Source organism: Euprymna scolopes, chromosome 21 (assembly GCF_053919585.1).
Source record: "Euprymna scolopes isolate OS-2025 chromosome 21, ASM5391958v1, whole genome shotgun sequence".
NCBI lineage: Eukaryota > Metazoa > Mollusca > Cephalopoda > Sepiida > Sepiolidae > Euprymna > Euprymna scolopes.
The window spans coordinates 54,825,392-54,843,855 of record NC_136502.1 but is presented as its reverse complement, the minus strand read 5'-3'; the positions used below and the strand labels follow the sequence as shown (position 1 = coordinate 54,843,855).

The 18,464-nt window shown below is 36.2% G+C and overlaps 1 protein-coding gene across 1 annotated transcript in view; it reads left to right on the top strand.

Moving 5' to 3' along the window:
- The window catches only part of LOC145242376 (uncharacterized), a 209,034-nt gene that overhangs the window by 157,514 nt on the left and 33,056 nt on the right, over positions 1-18,464 (top strand). The window contains exon 4 of the mRNA XM_080105380.1: positions 16,753-16,829. Coding sequence (XP_079961506.1) covers positions 16,753-16,829 — 77 coding nt within the window. The remainder of the gene's footprint in view (positions 1-16,752; positions 16,830-18,464) is intronic.

Sequence of the window (18,464 nt, the reverse complement as noted above, 5' to 3'; positions counted from 1 at the left end):
TGATGTTCTCAACATATGACCAAATGAAGTAGTCCAGCAGGTTCAGGTCGGGGAAACAGGGGAGGGGGCAATGAAAGAAGGGTACAATATTGTAGCACTCCTTCTGAAGCCAAGCTTGGGTCTCTTTGGACATGTGGGCTGACGCCGAGTTCTGCTGCCACACCCAACGTTTGCTCGTGGCCACCTGATTGCACAAGGGGATCACCACATTCTTCAGTATATCCAAGTACATTTTGGTGTTGACTTTCAACCTGGCTATGAAAATGTGAGGTGGCATGATGTGGCCCTCACTTGAAATCACACCAAAGACCATAACTGTGGCTGGAAACTTTTTTTTCATCATCCTGGGCACATCCTGTTGTCATAACTTGGATTGGCAAAGAGCATGAGTTGTGCAGTGGTGCATCTCTGATATCACTCGTTGAACATTGTGTCACTTTCAGACATGATAGAAAGCTTCTGTCACTATTGGAATTTGTACACAACTGGCCAACTAGTAGAAGGTCTACAACAACAAAAAAAGAAAACCTGTTCTCATCAAATGGAAATGGAATCATGTTGTCTTTTCTAGGGCGACAATTTTATTGTTTCACGCTGTAACATAATACTTCTGGCAAAACTGCTAATATACTTAGCCGAGTTGTAGTTGTGGACAACTTGCAATATTATCAGATGCAAATGCAAAATTTCATCCATCCTGCCTTTTCCGTTGCAATTGTAGAGTTCAGTTTAAGTATGATTACATATAAACCCAACTGTTTTTTCACTTTTATTCATTTTTTCATTTTATTTCGACACTCATGTTTGTTTTGCTCAAGATAAACAAAATACAACATGAATGAAGTATTGTTTGGATGTCACATGACTAAAATATTGAATAAGCGTTGTATAAAGTTTGTTATTAAAAATGTTTACTTTTGGTCTTTTGTGTCAATTTATTTTGTACAGGAAGTTGAAGATATAATTTTTCACAATAATCAGATTGTGTTTTCATATCTTCAACAGTTATTGGATATTGGTATCAATCTATAATATTATGGATTGTTTATATTGTATAGAGTGATCCCCCCCCCCCAACAAAAAATGTTACCTTTAGAATTGTTACTAAAATTCACAATTCTTTATGAAATCCAACCAGTAGTAGTAGTAGTAGTAGTAGTAGTATTAGACTTCCGTCAGTCAGTGGTGACCATGCATGATGCATTCCTTGGATGCTAGCCTGACCAGTGTCATATGGAGGGCAAGCTATTGTCCATGCAGCAAGTTCTCCCTCTACACATCAACAACGGATCCAAAAGAACAGCAACGTTGTTACACTTTGGCACCAATACCCTCACAGGAACTGGGATAATGAAATTGTAGGTGATGCCAAACTGTCTTAGGGGTTGCACTCTGAATTTTTCTTTAAGATTTACTCCTGAAGCCTTTTCCATGAGTATTTCACAAGGCAAGGGAGGTTTGAAATCAGGGTTCACCTTCCCCTAGATGACTTCTCCTCCAGGGTTGATGAGCTCCATCTACCCTGCAATTCAACCATATTTAGTATAAATAAATTGCAAGTTTTAGTCAACAGTCTGTGTTTTATAACCGTTTACTGATAAGCATATCTGGATAAGATATGTAAAATTGTTAATAATTCCAACCCTAACCTTTTTCTTGGGACTGCTCTTATTTAGTCTGTGATCATCCTCTTCAATTCAGGAATAATCTGAGAATTGTTTTGGTAGGCATTATCTTTGAGATAATCTAAGATAAAAATTGGGGAGACGGGGACGTGAACATCTGGTGAGTGAGAACCGCATTCCGATGATGAATGATGAAGATGATGATGATAGTTATGATTAAACAATCACAAAATCTCACCCTTATCATTGAACGAATAAAATATTCAACGATTCAACCACATTCAATGCAATAAAATTCAGTCTATGACTTGTCCACAAAGTTTCAATCATGAATGTTCAACAGTCTTTATTTTGTCATCATTCAATAATATGGGGTGCTCACACATTATCAATGTAACTCTGAATGGGCTTCACACTCACCGAACCTTAACTTCCTCTCCACAAACACAGACATCCTGATTTTTTGTCTATGGTGTAATTTTAAAGAGAAAAACTCAACAATTGTCATCTGTGCAACCTCAGGTGAACTCTAGGATTCACCTGGCTGGACCACATCTCAAACAAGATCGTCCTTGATCAGATAGATATCTCAAACATGTTCACTTTGCCTACCCAACAATAATTCTGGTGGCTTGGTCATGTCTGGCAAATAGATGATGAAATGATTCATCCTTTATTGCTTTTATCCAACTACTCTCCTCCCCATGCTACCCTTGCCATATAGCAATTGGCCCCAGACAAGCAGGAAGAACTGCTTTATGCTATAAGGATGTTTGCAAGCAAAACGTGATGGCAGGTGGCATCAACCTAATCGACTGAGTGGTCATACTGAAGACTGCAGCTGCTGGTGAAAAGCTGTCAACGTATGCTCACAGAGGAGTGAGGAGAAGAGTGACCAGCATTGGAGGGAAAGAAAAGAGCACAGATGGCAGAGGATGACAACAGAGTTCTCATAACGAAACACCATGTACACCTGTGGCATTTGCTAACAGATCCAGGATAGGCTTGAATAGTCACAGCAGATGCTGCAATCCGACAACCCACTAATCTGAGGTGCAAAACTTCATTGTTACCTGAAGCAGACAAGAATATCGATGAAAACAATCTCCAGACTATTTCTAAACATCAAAGCCAAAATCAGAGCAGTGTTAAATGAGGAATGTGTCAGAGTTATCGACAATTTTACATGACTTATCCAGATGTGTTCATCGTTAAATGGTTATAAAGCAAAGACCGTTGGATATTTGTGACTGTAACGTGGTGGACAAGTCACTAACGGAAGTTTATTTGTATTGATTATGGCTGGGTTAATCAATTTATTTTTTGCCGCTCAGTGATAAGGCGGGGGAATTTTGGACATTGTTTCATCATCATCATCAGCATCAGCATCATCATCATCATCATCATCATCATCATGAGTATGATGCTGAATGTGATTCACATTCATCAGACCTTAATCCCTCAGACTTTTATCCATGGGTCATTTCAAAGATATTGTTTACAAAACAATCCCCACATTATTGCTACATTGAATAGGGGAAACTTTGGTGATAGTCTCATCAGTAGAAGGTGTCATCTTAAATGAGCTCCACACTCACTAAATTATAATTTTCCAGATTTTTATCAGTGGAATTATCTCAAAGATAACAACTACCAAAACAATCCTCAGATTATTCCTGAATTGAAGAGGGCAATCACAGACCAAATCAGGACACTGCCAAGAAAAGGGTTTGTTGGAGCTATTGACCATTTTGCATGTCTTATCTAGGTGTGTTTATTAGTAAACGGTTATAAAACAAAGACTGTTGGACATTCCTGACTAAAACTTGGTGGACAAATCAGGAATAGACTGCAATATATTTATACTAAATACACTTGGATGGCAGAAAGGATTGTGAATTTTATTAACGATTTCCATGGGTCGTCTTTTTGGAAGATTTTATATTTATTTCTTGTTTTATTATTTTCTCTTTTTTTCTTTTTATTTTCCTTCTAGTAATGACCAGGTAATAAGTTACCATGGTAGATTCTCCACCCCCTGATATCAAGCCTGAACAGCTAACGACTAGGCAAGTAAATTCTGCAACCAAACACACCCAAAAAGCAACTGCTCTCCTCCCCACGCCACCCTCGCTGCCATAGAGCACATCTTCTCCAAGCTCTTATGTTACTCTCATTTTTGTAGCAATTTTACTTTAAAAAATTTTTTTTTTATTACATTTTCACCCCAAACAAGGCAAATTGCCACTTTGGTGTAGGGGGCTACTATCAGGGGCAACAACTACTGGTATACTATGTAGGGATTTGGGCAGCAAGATGTCGGTTCACGTTACACTTGAACTTCTGCACGTCAGTACTGTTGGGGAAGCAGGGACCTGGAATGGAATTACAGAGTCTAGCGGTTCTGGGGAAGAAACTATTGGAGTAAAAAGATCTTTTACATCTAGGGATCTCTACAGTGTGGGGGTGGGATTTAGCAGCCTGTCGGGTTTGTCGAGGGTGCTCACGTCATGGGGGCACAAGTGATTGCAGTTCGTCAGAGCATTCACCACTAAAATACTTGTAGAAAAGGCAGAGGGATGCAACATTTCGTCGATGGGACAGAGGCTGAAGCTTAGATGCCAGTTCAGGGCCTATCAGGTTTGCAACTCTCTTTTGAACCTTGTCAAGGAGCGAGAGACTAGTAGCAGATGCACCAGCCCAAATGTGACAGCAATACTCCATACATGGGCGAATAGTGGCCTTATAGAGGTACAGGATACTTTCAGGTGTTAGTAGTTGTCTAGCACGGTAGAGAGAGCCCACCTTTCTTGCAGCGACCCTGGCAATGCCTTCAATGTAATTGTTCCAACTCATGTTTCCTGTGAACGTTAGGCCAAGGAGTTTGAAAGATGTACTCTCAGATAAAGAGTCGTTGGCCAATGCTATTATTATTTACAACCAATGTAGCCAAAATGTATGTACCCTCGGAAATATTTGAACCTGGTGATGCTGGTAGCAGTAAGAGGACTTTCGACTGAGAGGAAGGTTATCAGAGTAGTAATCAAAAGAGAAATCAAACTTTGTTTTTGTCTAGCCAATTTTTATTTGCTATTGTTGTTCCACGTTAATTAACTTTTATAATTATTTACTTTAATCTAGACAACTGCTAATAAGAGACATTTTTGAATAATCACCTAAAAAGAAACATTACCATATAAAATAAGCAAGTCAAACCTAAATAGTATTTAAGCTGATAAATCGAACCTTACATCGTACTAGGAAATTTTCATTGGTTATTACTGTATCATTGTTACCCTATATCATATTGATATGAACTCTTGTCGACACTATGAAAAGTAGTAGCAAACAGAGAGAGAGTTGCTATAACGAATGCAGAAGTAGTCTCTGACAAAACATTACTTCTGTACTTCCTGTAAATACTTAGTCTTCTTAACTACCATCTTGTCTTATTTTTTCCTGGCCGTTTTAGGCTAGAACAACCTATCAGCAATGTAAATAAAGTTCTTAGTTACAATTTATTCCTTAAAATTACTTAGTCCATCTCAGACGAATGTTAACACGAAACATTTTTACATAATCATTTAAAATAAAAATCAGCAAACGGTATAACTCATATTTTTGATTCAAGAATATAATAAGAGTTGTCTACCTTAAGTATAAAAATGTGCAAACAACTAAAAATAATTAAAACAAAATAATTCCACTGCCTCCTGGGCAATGCCAGTTAGTTTACCATTATTCATAGCATTAATTCTTATTTGTAAAGGAAAATCTAATTGCTTTATGGATTTGCTTTTTGGATATTTTTCTTAACAATAACCTTCTAGTATGAGTCGAACTAGCAGCTTTTTTTTTTCGAATTTTATCTCCATATCATCCTTGCAGTGTATTGTATGCACCCGAAAAGTGCAATTCGCTCCCTTTTATTTTGAAAATAATTGTTCCAGCAAGGAAGATTATTACAATGGAGACCAATTTAAATCATGACCTAGTATAGTCCACATTTAGAGATCTCATTCATTATCTTAAAAATGTTTGTCAAATCTTTCTTTAGTAAAGTAGTTAAATTTAAGGATCCTAAACTAATTTTTGCAATTGCAAGCTTTTATTCCTTGTATTAGTTTTATCCCTTAATTAAAAAAAAAATTATAAACTTTGTTTTTTTTTTTTTTTAAATTATTGCTGCACTAAATTTGCTAATCGTTTCTGTGATATTCTGAGCTGGCACCAAACCTTTACATAATCACAAGAAAATATTTTTCTTTTGTTTGTATGATTTTTCTTTTTTTTTTCCTTTATGTTATGTAAGCGTAGATCCCAACTTTGTATTACATTGACACGTTTCGGCTATAATATATTTTCCCCTTCTTCAGGGGTCTATTTAAGTATATACAGACAACAGTATATAGAATTTCCAGATTTTTTTCTACAATAGACTTTGATTTAGGAACTTCCGTGTCTTGCTACGGATCTGGAGCAAAATCCAAAGTGGTATTCCAGTTTCTTCTCGATTGTCTGCTTTCAGTTCATTTTTGGCATTCCTCTTCTTCTTGGGGCACTTAGTTGGCAATTCTCTCTGAGGACAATCGTAGGGTATGTTCACGCTAGCTTAGATATCATTTACAGATTATTAACGATACTGGTTGGTAATTCAATCAAACATTTGATCCTTAGAATCTTTCTTTGAATCAAACGCACATTTTCTACAATTTTCAAGTTTTATTTAAAACTAGTGGGATCTGTGTTCCTGCATTACACAAGAAAACTGAGAAAACTTGAGGCTTGCAACCTCCAGAATTAAATCAACAAGAAAGGAAAGACTCTTTTTACTCAAAATGCTAAACATTTATCCACGATTAAAAAAAAAAAAAAAAATGTAAAAATCTAAGGAGGAGAGAGGCACTCACTGATTGGTTTCTTAACTGCATTATATGTGCTTTTGTTAAGAGAGAAGCCATATTTAATTTACAATTTAACGAAAGAATAAAATGACTTGTGTGTGAATGAACTGAATGTATTATAGTAGAATTTAATTTTGTAAGGGAATGAATTTGGTGACAGTGCAATTCTAGGAAGTCCTTCCTCCTAGGCTTTGTCTTTTCAGCCTTTGAAAAGAAGTTAGTTTATTGCTAATCATCTGAAGCGTCCTTACTGGGGAACGCAGATGGCGTTGCCCAGGCAATTTTTACCGGCTAATTTGCTCTTCCCCTATGGCACTAGCTTTTCAAATTCCACTTTCCCGACTTTGTGTCACATTTTCCTGCAATGAAATGGAAGTGAACATAACAAGAACATACAAATGGGGTTTCCTTTGGACACAAAGTCGTCAGAGTTTAGGCCATTGTCAAGGGAGGTGGCATGTTCTCTGTTGGCTGAAGTATTATTCTGTGCAGTTCTAGGAAATCCTTACTCCCAAGCTTTGACTTCTCATCCTTTGAAAAAGGGATTGGTTTGTTGCTAATCGCCTGACACACTCTTAGCTCAGAATGCAAATGAGGCTGCCCAGGCACTTATTGCAGGCTAGAGTGCTCTTACTCTAGGGCATTCGCTTTTCAAATCCCACTTTCCCGACATTGTGTCACAATTTTTCCATTATGGAAGAGATATAAGCGTCGCAAGAACATGCGCAAAAACTAGTGATGGTGCAAAACAAAGCTTCGTTTCCTAGCTGCAGAGGTAAAATAACGTGTCAACTACAAGGTACTTTGCGATAACAAGCATAGGAGTGAAAATATGTTCCACTTTTGATGTTGCTTGGGACAAGTACAAGCGAGAAAAGGTTATCAATGTATCCGCCATCTTGACATGAAATTGACATTTAATTTGCTCCACAGGATATTCTTTACTAGCATTCAAACGAGGCAAAGTTTGACGCAAGATCAATTTAAAGTGGGAAGCACCAATTACTAGGATCTGTCCGGGTTAGGTAAATAAAAATCGTCAAACAGCACTCTAGGAAAGAGTATTTACCTTCCTCCCATCGTGGAATGATGTGACACAAGGTCGGAGAGTGGGGATTGAAAAGCCAGCACTCAAAAGGAAATGCAGTAGGAGCCCTCAGGTGATTAGCAATAAACTAAATGAGAACTATAATTCAGCCTCATAAATAAAAACACCTAGCACAAATAGCCTACACTCTCTCAGACTGATTATAGGATATATCCTCGACTTTGTATGAAAAACACCAATCATAAAGTTGCTATTAAACAATGGATTTTTAATAGCTAATTGTTTGACTTCTGACACAGGCAACATGTAGGGAAAACCGTAACTTTCCTGAATAGCTTGTGTGTGTGCTTTGTAGAGTTTGGTTGCTTGACAAGAAAAAAAAATGGTGACTCGCAGTTGCTTTTGTATTTGACGATCATGCATGAGTAACGCAGACTCTCGCTGTCTCTATACAAACGATACCAGACGCATAAAAGGAATTGTAAAGAAAACAGCAGGTAGAGTTGGAAGAAGGTTTGTTATGGAGACAGACACGTGCAACAGACTGTTTAAGTTCAGTAGAAAAAACATGTGTGGAAAAGATGAAACATGTATTGAAACTAACTTTCAAACTAGACAACATTAACTGGAACAAATACATTGATGATATTGCCAAGGTTACTGCAAAATAGATGGGCTCTCTCTACCATGCTAGAAAATTATGCACACCAGAGAGTATACTATATCTTTACAAAGCCACAATTCTTCCATGCATGGAGTTTGTTGCCACATTTGGGTTGGTACATCCACTACTAGGCTCTTACCCTTAGATAAGGTTCCAAAAAAGAGCCTCAAATTTAATATGTTCCATGCTGTCAAACAAGCTCCAACCCCTGTCCCATCGCTGCAATGTCACATCCCTGTGCCTGTTTTACAAGTATTTTAATGGAATGTGCTCCCATAAACTCATAGCACCTGTGCCCCCCTCGACGTAATACTCTTTACTGACCCAACAAGCAGCAAAATTTCACCCTTTCACTAGTGAAGTCCATAGATGCCGAAAAGCTTTCTACTCTAATAGTTTTTTCACTGGGATTAGTAGAATTCTTTCACTGTTTCCTGCTTCACTGAATGTACTAACCTACAGAAAGTTAAATGTAATGTGAACAGACATCTTGCTGCTCATCTCCCTACAGTCCCAAGTAATAGTTCCTTATGTCTCAAATGGTCATATGCTTTATTTGGGATGAGAAAGAGTAAAAAGAATAAGATGTGTTGCAAAATAAAAGAAAAATTCAGATCATATCTTTTAAGAGACATCTTAAATTACATTTTTGTTTTGCATTCATACTTATCAGTTTCAACAAGTACTTTTACTTCAGCATATTTATTTTATTCTCAGATATAGGTCAGAATTTCTGGAGATTGTGTTGTAGTAACCCAAATAAATATTAAAAAAAAAATACTTTTGTCGTGTAAAACTGATAAGTATTAAATAAAACAAACAAAAAAGCTGTTAAGATATTTTGTTTCTGATTTTTTAGATGACGATTGATAATTTGTATTATTTTGAATACTATTCTCATCTTCAGTATTACCCTACCTTGTCGAACTCAATAATCTTTCTTGGTGAACTCGGCAAATCTGCATGGAATTTTAAACCAAACCCTTTATTTAATCTATGAGGGCAGCATGCTCTCGTTCTGTCAGCCATGATCAGGTAGAAAGTTTAAGTAATTCACAATTGTATTCTTCATATAACCTGTACTGAGGGTTGAACCTTTAACCGCCAGAATATTTCTGTTCAGAAACATTGTGAAAAGAACACTCAAGATGAGAACAGTAGTCTGAATAATCCGAATGATACAGGTTATTACGATGTCTAGTTAAAGATATGATCCACATATGTATTTTCATTTATTCAATATTCAAACACATCTTAACATCTTTAGGTATGAGTCAGAATATTTTCCAATTTATATACCAAAGTCAAGTATTATGTTCACAACGTTCTAAACTATAAGCAAAAAATCAAAACTGACTAATTTTACTTTACTAAATTTTTTATTTTTATATATTAGCATGGACTCCCGGCGTTGCCAGGGTGTTTGGATTTATATGTTGAGCAAAAAAAAAAAAAAAAAGTGGTAGTAGGAAGGCAGGCTCGAACCCGTACCGCAAAGGAGGAAAAGGACGGGGTAAAACCTAACTTTTATGCTGTTACGACCACCGCCAAACTGGAAGCGACATTTTTTAAAATTAAGGCTAGACAATCTAAAGGAGAGGATAACTTTTAAAAATATCGGCGAAAAAAGTGCCCCCCCCCCCTGTAGAAAAGTGCCTAGTTGAAGGGGAAGATATTAATGTTTTTAGCCAATTTTTCGATATTTGTCGTATGAAAGATCGAACTTTAAAATGATACTGATCTTGGTAAAATCCGTCGCATCTATTCAAAGTTTAAGGCAGACATGCAAACAGACATACATACATTTATATATTGGTAACTAAATATTTTCGACCCAAACTGATGAAAAAGCTTGCCCTATCTTTGAATACCCTTTATGTAAAATTTCAAATATTTAGACCAGAAATTGTCTGAGTAATTTGGAAGAGACCGCAGGGGTCAATTTTTTTTTTTAACTTTGACTCCTATTATGACCCCTTAAAATTTATTGTTTTGAGCTCAAATCAAGTTATTAAGTTAGATCCATGTCCAAGAAACCTATATCTAAAATTTCAAGTGAGTAGGCCCAAAATTGTCGGAGGAGTTTGGTAGAGTTCTCAAAGGTCAAATCGTTGAACTTTGAGCCCTTACTCGCCAAATTTCTGGCCAAAAACCGATCATATCGATTTTCCCAAATCTCAGTAACCTGTATATCAAATTTCGAGTCTGTAGACTAAAAATTGACAGAGTTATTGCGTAGGGAAATGTACACAGACACACAGACACAGACACGTTCACTTTTATAGATATATAGATAGATATATATAAAAAAGTGAAAGTGTCTGTCTGTGTGTGTATCTGTGTGTCTGTGTGTGTACATTTTCCTACGCAATAACTCTCTCAATTTTAAGTCTACAGACTCAAAATTTGAGATACAGGGTACTGAGATTTGGAAAAATCGACGTGATCAGTTTTTGGCCAGAAATTTGGTGATTAAGGGGTCAAAGTTCAACGATTTGACCTTTGAGAACTCTACCAAACTCCTCGGACAATTTTGGGTCTAAACACTTGAAATTTTAGATATGGGTTCATTGGACATGGATCTAACTTAATAACTTGATTTGAGCTCAAAACAATAAATTTTAAGGGGTCATAATAGGGGTCAAAGTTAAAAAAATTGACCACTTTCTTTTTTTTTTTTTTTGCTCAACATACATCTCCAAATACCCGGGCAACGCCGGGCACCCATGCTAGTATATATGTATATATATATATATATATATATATTAAAAAAGAATTTTTTGTATCAACACAACACAGTTTATTCTTAATCAACTTAATGTACTGTATGGCGTTCTACAGGCCATTTTATGCTGCAACTGAGAAATAAAACTGGAGGTCTATTGAACAAATGCTTCAAAATATTTTCGTGTATTCAGGCATTAGTGAACTCATTTATTACATAACTTTCTGATTGACAAATATTCGTGAAATTTTTTTTACTATCCGACACAACTTCAATTTACAATTGGACAAATCTTATTGTTATGGTTTCTGGGACAACTGCAAAATTTGAGTGACCTGAGTGTTAAACAACATGTGTGTTTGTACAATAACGTTTCCAGTTAGCATACCATCTTTTAACCATTGTTTCCAACATAGCAGAGTCCAACTACATTCATCAACTTATTGCTTTGCTTGAATAGTATTTTTCCCATCAGAAAGAAATGATTTATCAGTGCACGAAATTCAGATTTGTCAACTGGTTTGAAAATTTACAACAATAACTTTACTTAAATAACTGTCATTTGTAAACTAATAATTCGTTTGGACTTAAATTTTGAGATGTACAATTTCAAGGTTCGTACCATGAATTTGTTTTTTAGGGACGCCATCTATATCGGCAGGCCTCGGACTTATTGAATGACGTGTTAAAACATTAAACCGATTTCACAATGGAATTTTCCTTTGTTTTTAACTACTATATCAATTATCTTAGAAATTTCATATTAGCTTCAATAAAAATCTCCAGTTGCACGACCCCCCCCCCCTGCCGCCTGTTATATGGATGGCTATGCGTCTAACACATCCCAACATGTACAACAGACATTAAATTGGATATGATAATGAGTTGTCGACGCTATCCGATGCACCCATGCCCCATTAAGAATTAAACAAAAGACATAAAGTTTTGCAATCATAAACACAAATGACGGCAACTTTGAAAGCAAAATTGGAGTCTAATATACATGAGACTGATTAAATTTCCTCCAATCATAAACGATTAAGTCTGCAAGGAATCATATTAGATTGTCTCAAATCTCTCAAGTCACCTTGAAAATGACGAGCTCTCCAGGAGAAAAGCTCGGAATCGGATACGAACATTTTACCATCTTATCACAAATAAAGATTTTCATGACATTAAAATACGATAATATGTAATTTGTTTTATATCATTCCCAGCAGTGCTACCTATCATTGCCCGGTTAAAAAATGTGTGTAACATCTTTATATTAAAACTAGTATCTCTTTATCTCTTTCAGGATGTCTCTCTATCTTTCTCTCTTTCGCCCTTTCCCGTTTTTCCACATCTCTTTCACCTCCACTCATCCCATTCCAATTTCTTGTTTTAATGCATTGCAAATAATAATAACGTAAGTTATTCACCTCGCCTTTATATGATGGATAACATTGAAAACGTCTGAAAAAACGGACACCTCCACACACCCTCAACGAAACCTGGCCTAGTTGAGCCCCAAAGATCCAGGACAATGCCGATCACGAATATACCAACTTTGTGGGTTAGCTTTTTTTTTTTTAACTTTTAGCTGGACACACACACACACACACACACACACACACACACACACACACACACACACACACACACACACACACACACACACTATAAATATGATTATGAAATTCAATCGTCTACAAACGTTGCTGTACTAAGATTTAAGTCTTGATATGACTTTGCTCTGACCTATTTCATTGACTTCTTTTAAGTCTCTAAAGACAATGGATACTTCCTGTAAGAGTGTCTGCATGAGGAGTCTACAATGAAACAAAAGTTGCACAATCATTTGTCCTAAACCAGCATTGCTTGAGTCCAATGCTAAGGAGAATTTTACGATGACTGGAAACAGTTCCGGAGTAAGCAGAGAAAGACTGATGTTATTTTAGAGTTTTACTTCTTTTAGGTGAGTTGCATGACGTATGATATTACCAAAAAGGATGTAAAATATATTTGTTCAACAAACTCTCCGCACTTAACTTGTGGGGTCAGATGTGACTGCATTATTGGAAATTGATTTTTTAAAACCAGTTTCAAAGTTGGAAATCTTTAGAGTTTAGGGATGGAATTTTTTTTCTTTTTTTTTTCTTGTTTTTAAGATAAATCGCTTCTTATCTCTGAAGTAGAGAGCCATTCAAGAGCAATTTTTACACAAATTAGAGTTGTGCTTTAAAAATTGACTCCGGAGTTATATATTTTTCAACCACCTCTCCAACTCTGAACTTATGGAATGGGTATACATGTAACAAAGGTTGAACGGCAGTTTGAGTCACCCTGGGATGCTGGAATGGGTGTATGCTTGAGTGAGGCGAAGCCTTAGCAGAATTTCTGAGTCTTTTTTTAATTTTTTATTTTAAATAAAATCTCTCTCAAGGAGTTAGCAGTTTTGTAAGAATAGAAATTAACTTTAGAATGATAAGATGGATTTATGTGTCACAAAGTTTTTGAAAAAATCAGAATCAGGATTCAATAATTGTTGTGGAAATCAAGAATGAGTAGGAGTTCAGTTTTTTTTTTAATTTTCTTTTTAAACAAAGTCTAATCCTTTAAAAAATCGCGTTCAAAGTCTGATTTCCTCAGTCAATTTCATACTTCTGAGTCCTTATTTACTTGCCTCCTTTCGGGGGTTAGGACGTTTTTTATGTGGGGGATATCCAGCTCTCCAAAACAAGGTACTTTGGATGGGACAAAAATAAAAATTGCTTCAGTCAAGAAAGACTTCTCCTCTTTCGACTAAAGACAGGAGAGATGCCCTACTTCTTTGAATCTTCACGAGGGCAGAGTAAGACACAAGACCAGTTTTTAATGTAGGGAAAATTCAGCTCCCAAAAACGGGCACTCTGGATTGGGACAAAAATTTAAATTGTCTCAGTCTAAGAGGCCAGAAATAGAAAAGATTAAGTTTAGTATCAGAACAGATACTACACAAGTCTTTGATCAGCAAGTTTTGAAATCAACTCTGAAATGAAAAAATGAGAAGTCAGAAGTCAGCGATGTCTGTGAGGTTGGCCTGTTTTTGAGTTCTGCGCAAATTGGTTTTGGAATAATTTTTTAAATTATCATTACTATTGAACAGCATCCAAAAACAGCATGTTTTTCCTGTTGCTTCTTTAAAGATCTAAAATAAATATTTCAACCTTATATTCTGTTGATGGTGTCACATGCAAAACACCGGTTTCTGGTCAGCCACTTAACCAGTTCAAGGGTAAACTTTTTTGTCAGCCAGTTTTGTAACCCCTTCCTTCCTTGTTGGGTTCCTGAAAAATATACATTTGGCTAACATGTTTGTGATTAAGCACTAATGATGGTGTTTCTTTCAGATTTGGTATGTCTTGAAGTGATTTTATTTTCTCTTTTTATCTAATCATAATTAGCTCCCTTACATCAAGTGGTTTCATGCCTTCTATTAAAAAAACAGAGAGAGACAATTTGGTTTGGCTGTTTTGTAGAGAAAAAAATTGTTTTTGTTTTTGCAGAACATGACTGAGTTTTGCGAAGAGAAAGAAAACAAATCAATGGTGCATTTAAGTCAGGAAACTGATATCTTCAGACAGCCTGATCTTGTAACACTAGAAAGTCAGAATTTTCTTTTAGATTCATTCAGCTTATTTTTTTTTTTAGTCAGCTTCTGACTCTTGTCAAATAATATTCACAAAGCTTTGAAACGTTTATGATTGTAAAAATCATTAACAATGTCATCATGCAGACTGAGAATATGAGTGAGCTCAAATTATATTCACGGCTCAATTTTAAACCACTGAATTTTCAACTGATCCCAGTCTGAAAGGTTATTTGATCCTCTGCCGCTGCCACCGATCCATCTAACTCTGGTAAAATAGTTTAATACCACTGAAATGACAAGATTTCAGACAGTATGGTGCCATTTTCCTCTAGAGAATAGCAACACTCCAATTCCGAAAATAATGTCAAATGGTTGAAAAGGTTTGGCGATGGAAGGGGAAACCTGGTGACTTTTGTACAGGAAGACATCATGGATTTAATTTCATTGGAATACATTGTTTATGTCACATCTAAAAAAGCGAGGAAAAGATCAAAATGAGGTAATTCTGTCCGCGTTTTTTTTTTTTAATCTTTTTTATTATTTAAAAAAGTTTTTTTTATTATTTTTGTGAAAACAACCACTGTTTTAAATTTCACTTTTTTAATTTCGCTTTAAAGAAATTTTTTTTTTTATTCACCTCAAACATAGTTTATTGATACCGAAGCGTAAGAGGCTACTGTGATATGGGCCAGGTTTATAGAGAGACAAGTAAAGTAGTTGGACAGCATTATATCTAAATTTCTGCATGTTGGTACAGTCGAGGAAGTAGGGAGCAGGAAGGAAATTCCAAAGTCGTTTATTTTTAATTGCGAAAATTAATTTTTAATTGTTTTTACTTTTATTCATCTCAAATAAGGAATATTGCCACTGAAGTGAAAGCGGTTACTATGATAGGGACCAGATTTATGGTGGAGGCGTGAAGTTGGGCAACATGACATTTAAATTTCTGCATGTTGGAACGAACAAGAAAGCAGGTATCAGGAAGGGAATTCCTCGGGTGTTTTTGTTATGAAAACAACTTTTTCTTTGTTACTCTTATTCGTTCCAAACGAAAGGTATTGCCACTCAAGTTTAAGGGGCTGCTGTGATATAGGCCAGATTTTTAGGGGGTAATCTGGGTGTGTAAGATGCTTGTTTACATCACATTTAAATTTCTGCATGTCAGTACAGTCGGGGAAACAGGGAGCTGGAAGGAAATTCCAAAGTTTTTTTTTTGAAAACAGTAACAATAATTTTTTAATTTTAATCTTTGTTTTCTTTTAGCTTTTATTCACATCAATCTTGGCATATTGTCACTGGTGCATAAGAAACTACTGTGATAGGGGCTATATTTATTGGAGACAGCCTGAGTGATGAGTTGGGCAGTAAGATGTTTGTTCATATTATATTTAAATTTAGCATGTTGTATGGTTGAGAAACAGTGAGCAAGAAGGAAATTCCAAAGGTAATTTTTTAATTTTTATTTATTCTTTTTACTTACCCTAAACAAGGCATATTGCCGCTAAAGCTGAAGAAGCTTCTGTAATAGTTGCCGGATTTATAAGGAGAGCAATCTGAGTGGGGAATTGTGCAGTCATTCACATCATATTTAAATTTCTACATATCGGCACAATTGGAGGAAACAGGGAGCAGGGAGGGAATTCCAGAGACAAGTGGTCTGCGAAAAAATATATGAGGGTAGAAAATTTTCCCATATGTAAGAGACATCTACCATGAAGGGTGGAGGTGCTGCTATTTTGTGGGGGTTGGGAGTATATCCATCATTTGTCTAAAGAGAAAGGAACTTTTATTATGCCCTTTTGCGGCTCTGGCACAAATGGTCACAGTAATCAGAGATGGGGTGAATAGTTCTGTTAGAGTTGGATGGCTTTTCCCTGTATTGCTGGTCTTGTGCAGTTCTAGGAAGGTGGCCTTCCCAGGCTTAACCTTCTCCCTTTAAGAAGAAGTTAGTTTATTGCTAATCGCCTGAGGCGCTCCAACTGGGGAATACTGACGGGGTTTTGCCCTGGCTTTTTTTTTTTTTTTTTGCAGGTCAGAGTGCTCTTCCCTTAGAACACTGGCTCTTTAATCCCACTTTCCAACCCTTGTATCACATCTTCCTGCTGTGGGAGGAAAATCAATAACCTTCCCCTTTTATCTTTTCTCTAATTCGCTTTTCTTCTTTTTCTTCCAGCTGGTACAAACATCCAAAGATCCGTGAGAACTGGAAAGTAGTGCTTGGATCGCTTGCATTGACTCTTATAGGATCTGGTAAGTCGAGTCTGGCTTGTATCCCCTCCATCCCCACATGCACATATATATATATATATATATGTATACTTTTTTTAACGGTGTCATTACATTTTAATAGATCCAACATGTTGTAGACTCCGTTGCAAGGAAACAAAAGAAAGAAAAAACTCAATGCACTTTTGCTTTTTTTAACAGAAGCCTTTATATGTGGTATTTCAAACAACAAATCTATATATATAAAAGCGAAAATGTATGTACGTATGTGTGTTCGCTTTTTCTGTATATCAACAAAAGGCTTCTTTCAGAGAAGCAGTCGCTCGCTTCACAACTTTTTAAAACTTTTTATATCACATATAAATTGTAATATCTCACAGTTAACAACGAAGCTCGCCTGTCTATTTAATTTGCTTGATTTCGGGAAGATAAATATTCAATATTTGTTGCTTGCTGCATGTGGGTTAGTCTTTTTACTATAACATCCTGGGGGTGAGAAAAAAAAGCGTTCAGCAGTAAATGAATACCATCCCGCAGTCAAACTGACCTCATTAACTCATTAAAACGAGCACCTGCTAAATCCAACTAATTAAATAAATTCAAACGTGTTTCTGTTAGCATCTTGCGGTGGGGCAATGGCTAACATCGCACGTTTTTTTTTTCACACTTTAATTTACAACTTTGCCTCAAGGGTTCGGGTTCGATTCTCATACTTACTTTTTTTTTTAAACCCCCCTAAACACCCGGGCAACGCCGGGTACCCCTCGCTAGTTTTTTATAAATATTTAATAATTCATTTCTCCTTCAACCACGCATGATTTTTGTCCTTGCGGTGGCATTATCTATGCCTCAAGCATGCGTTTCTCTCATCACGTCTCAAGCATCACTTCTCCAAATACCCTACGCGTTTTCCTCCTGTCTTCCATGTGTCTTTTTATTATCTCAGTATTTTATACATCTTTTTGTTTTTTTTTGCCATGTTAGAAAGTTGGAGAAAGAAAAGTAAAAAAATCCCTGACGTTAATCTTGCATAGCCAATGCACCATTCCAACATTTCAAAATACAACCGCTGAGAGACAACACTGACTTTTCTTTCTCCAACTTTAGAACATCGCAAGAAAGAAGAAAAAAAAGAACGGAAAAAAGATGTACAACATACTGAGGATGGAGTTTGACTCTGATAAATTTCAAACAAGTAAAATTTATTTTCGTAATATTTCGTTGTAATTTGGCTTTCAAGCGCATCTGATGTGTATTTTATTTTATTCAAATTAAATCAACACTTCTATAACGGAACTCACACCTATTCAAATTAAATCAACACTTCTATAACGGAACTCACACCCCTTTAAGCGCCTCAGACGATTAGAAATAACATAACTCCTTATGTTATTTCTAATCGTCTGAAGTGCTCCAACCAAGAAATGCCAAGGGCTGCTCAGGCATTTATTGTGAGCCAGAGTGTGCCTCTTCTTGTGCACTGTCTTTCCAATCTCCACTTTTAAACTTTGTGTCGCATCCCATGATAGAAGGGAAGTAAATACCTACTTACCTGGCACAACTATGTGTTTATATGAGTTGGGGATACGTCCTCGACAGTCAGTTTGATAAAGGGTGGGCTGTTGTGATTTCTTTTGGTTTTGTTTTATCGGCTGAGAT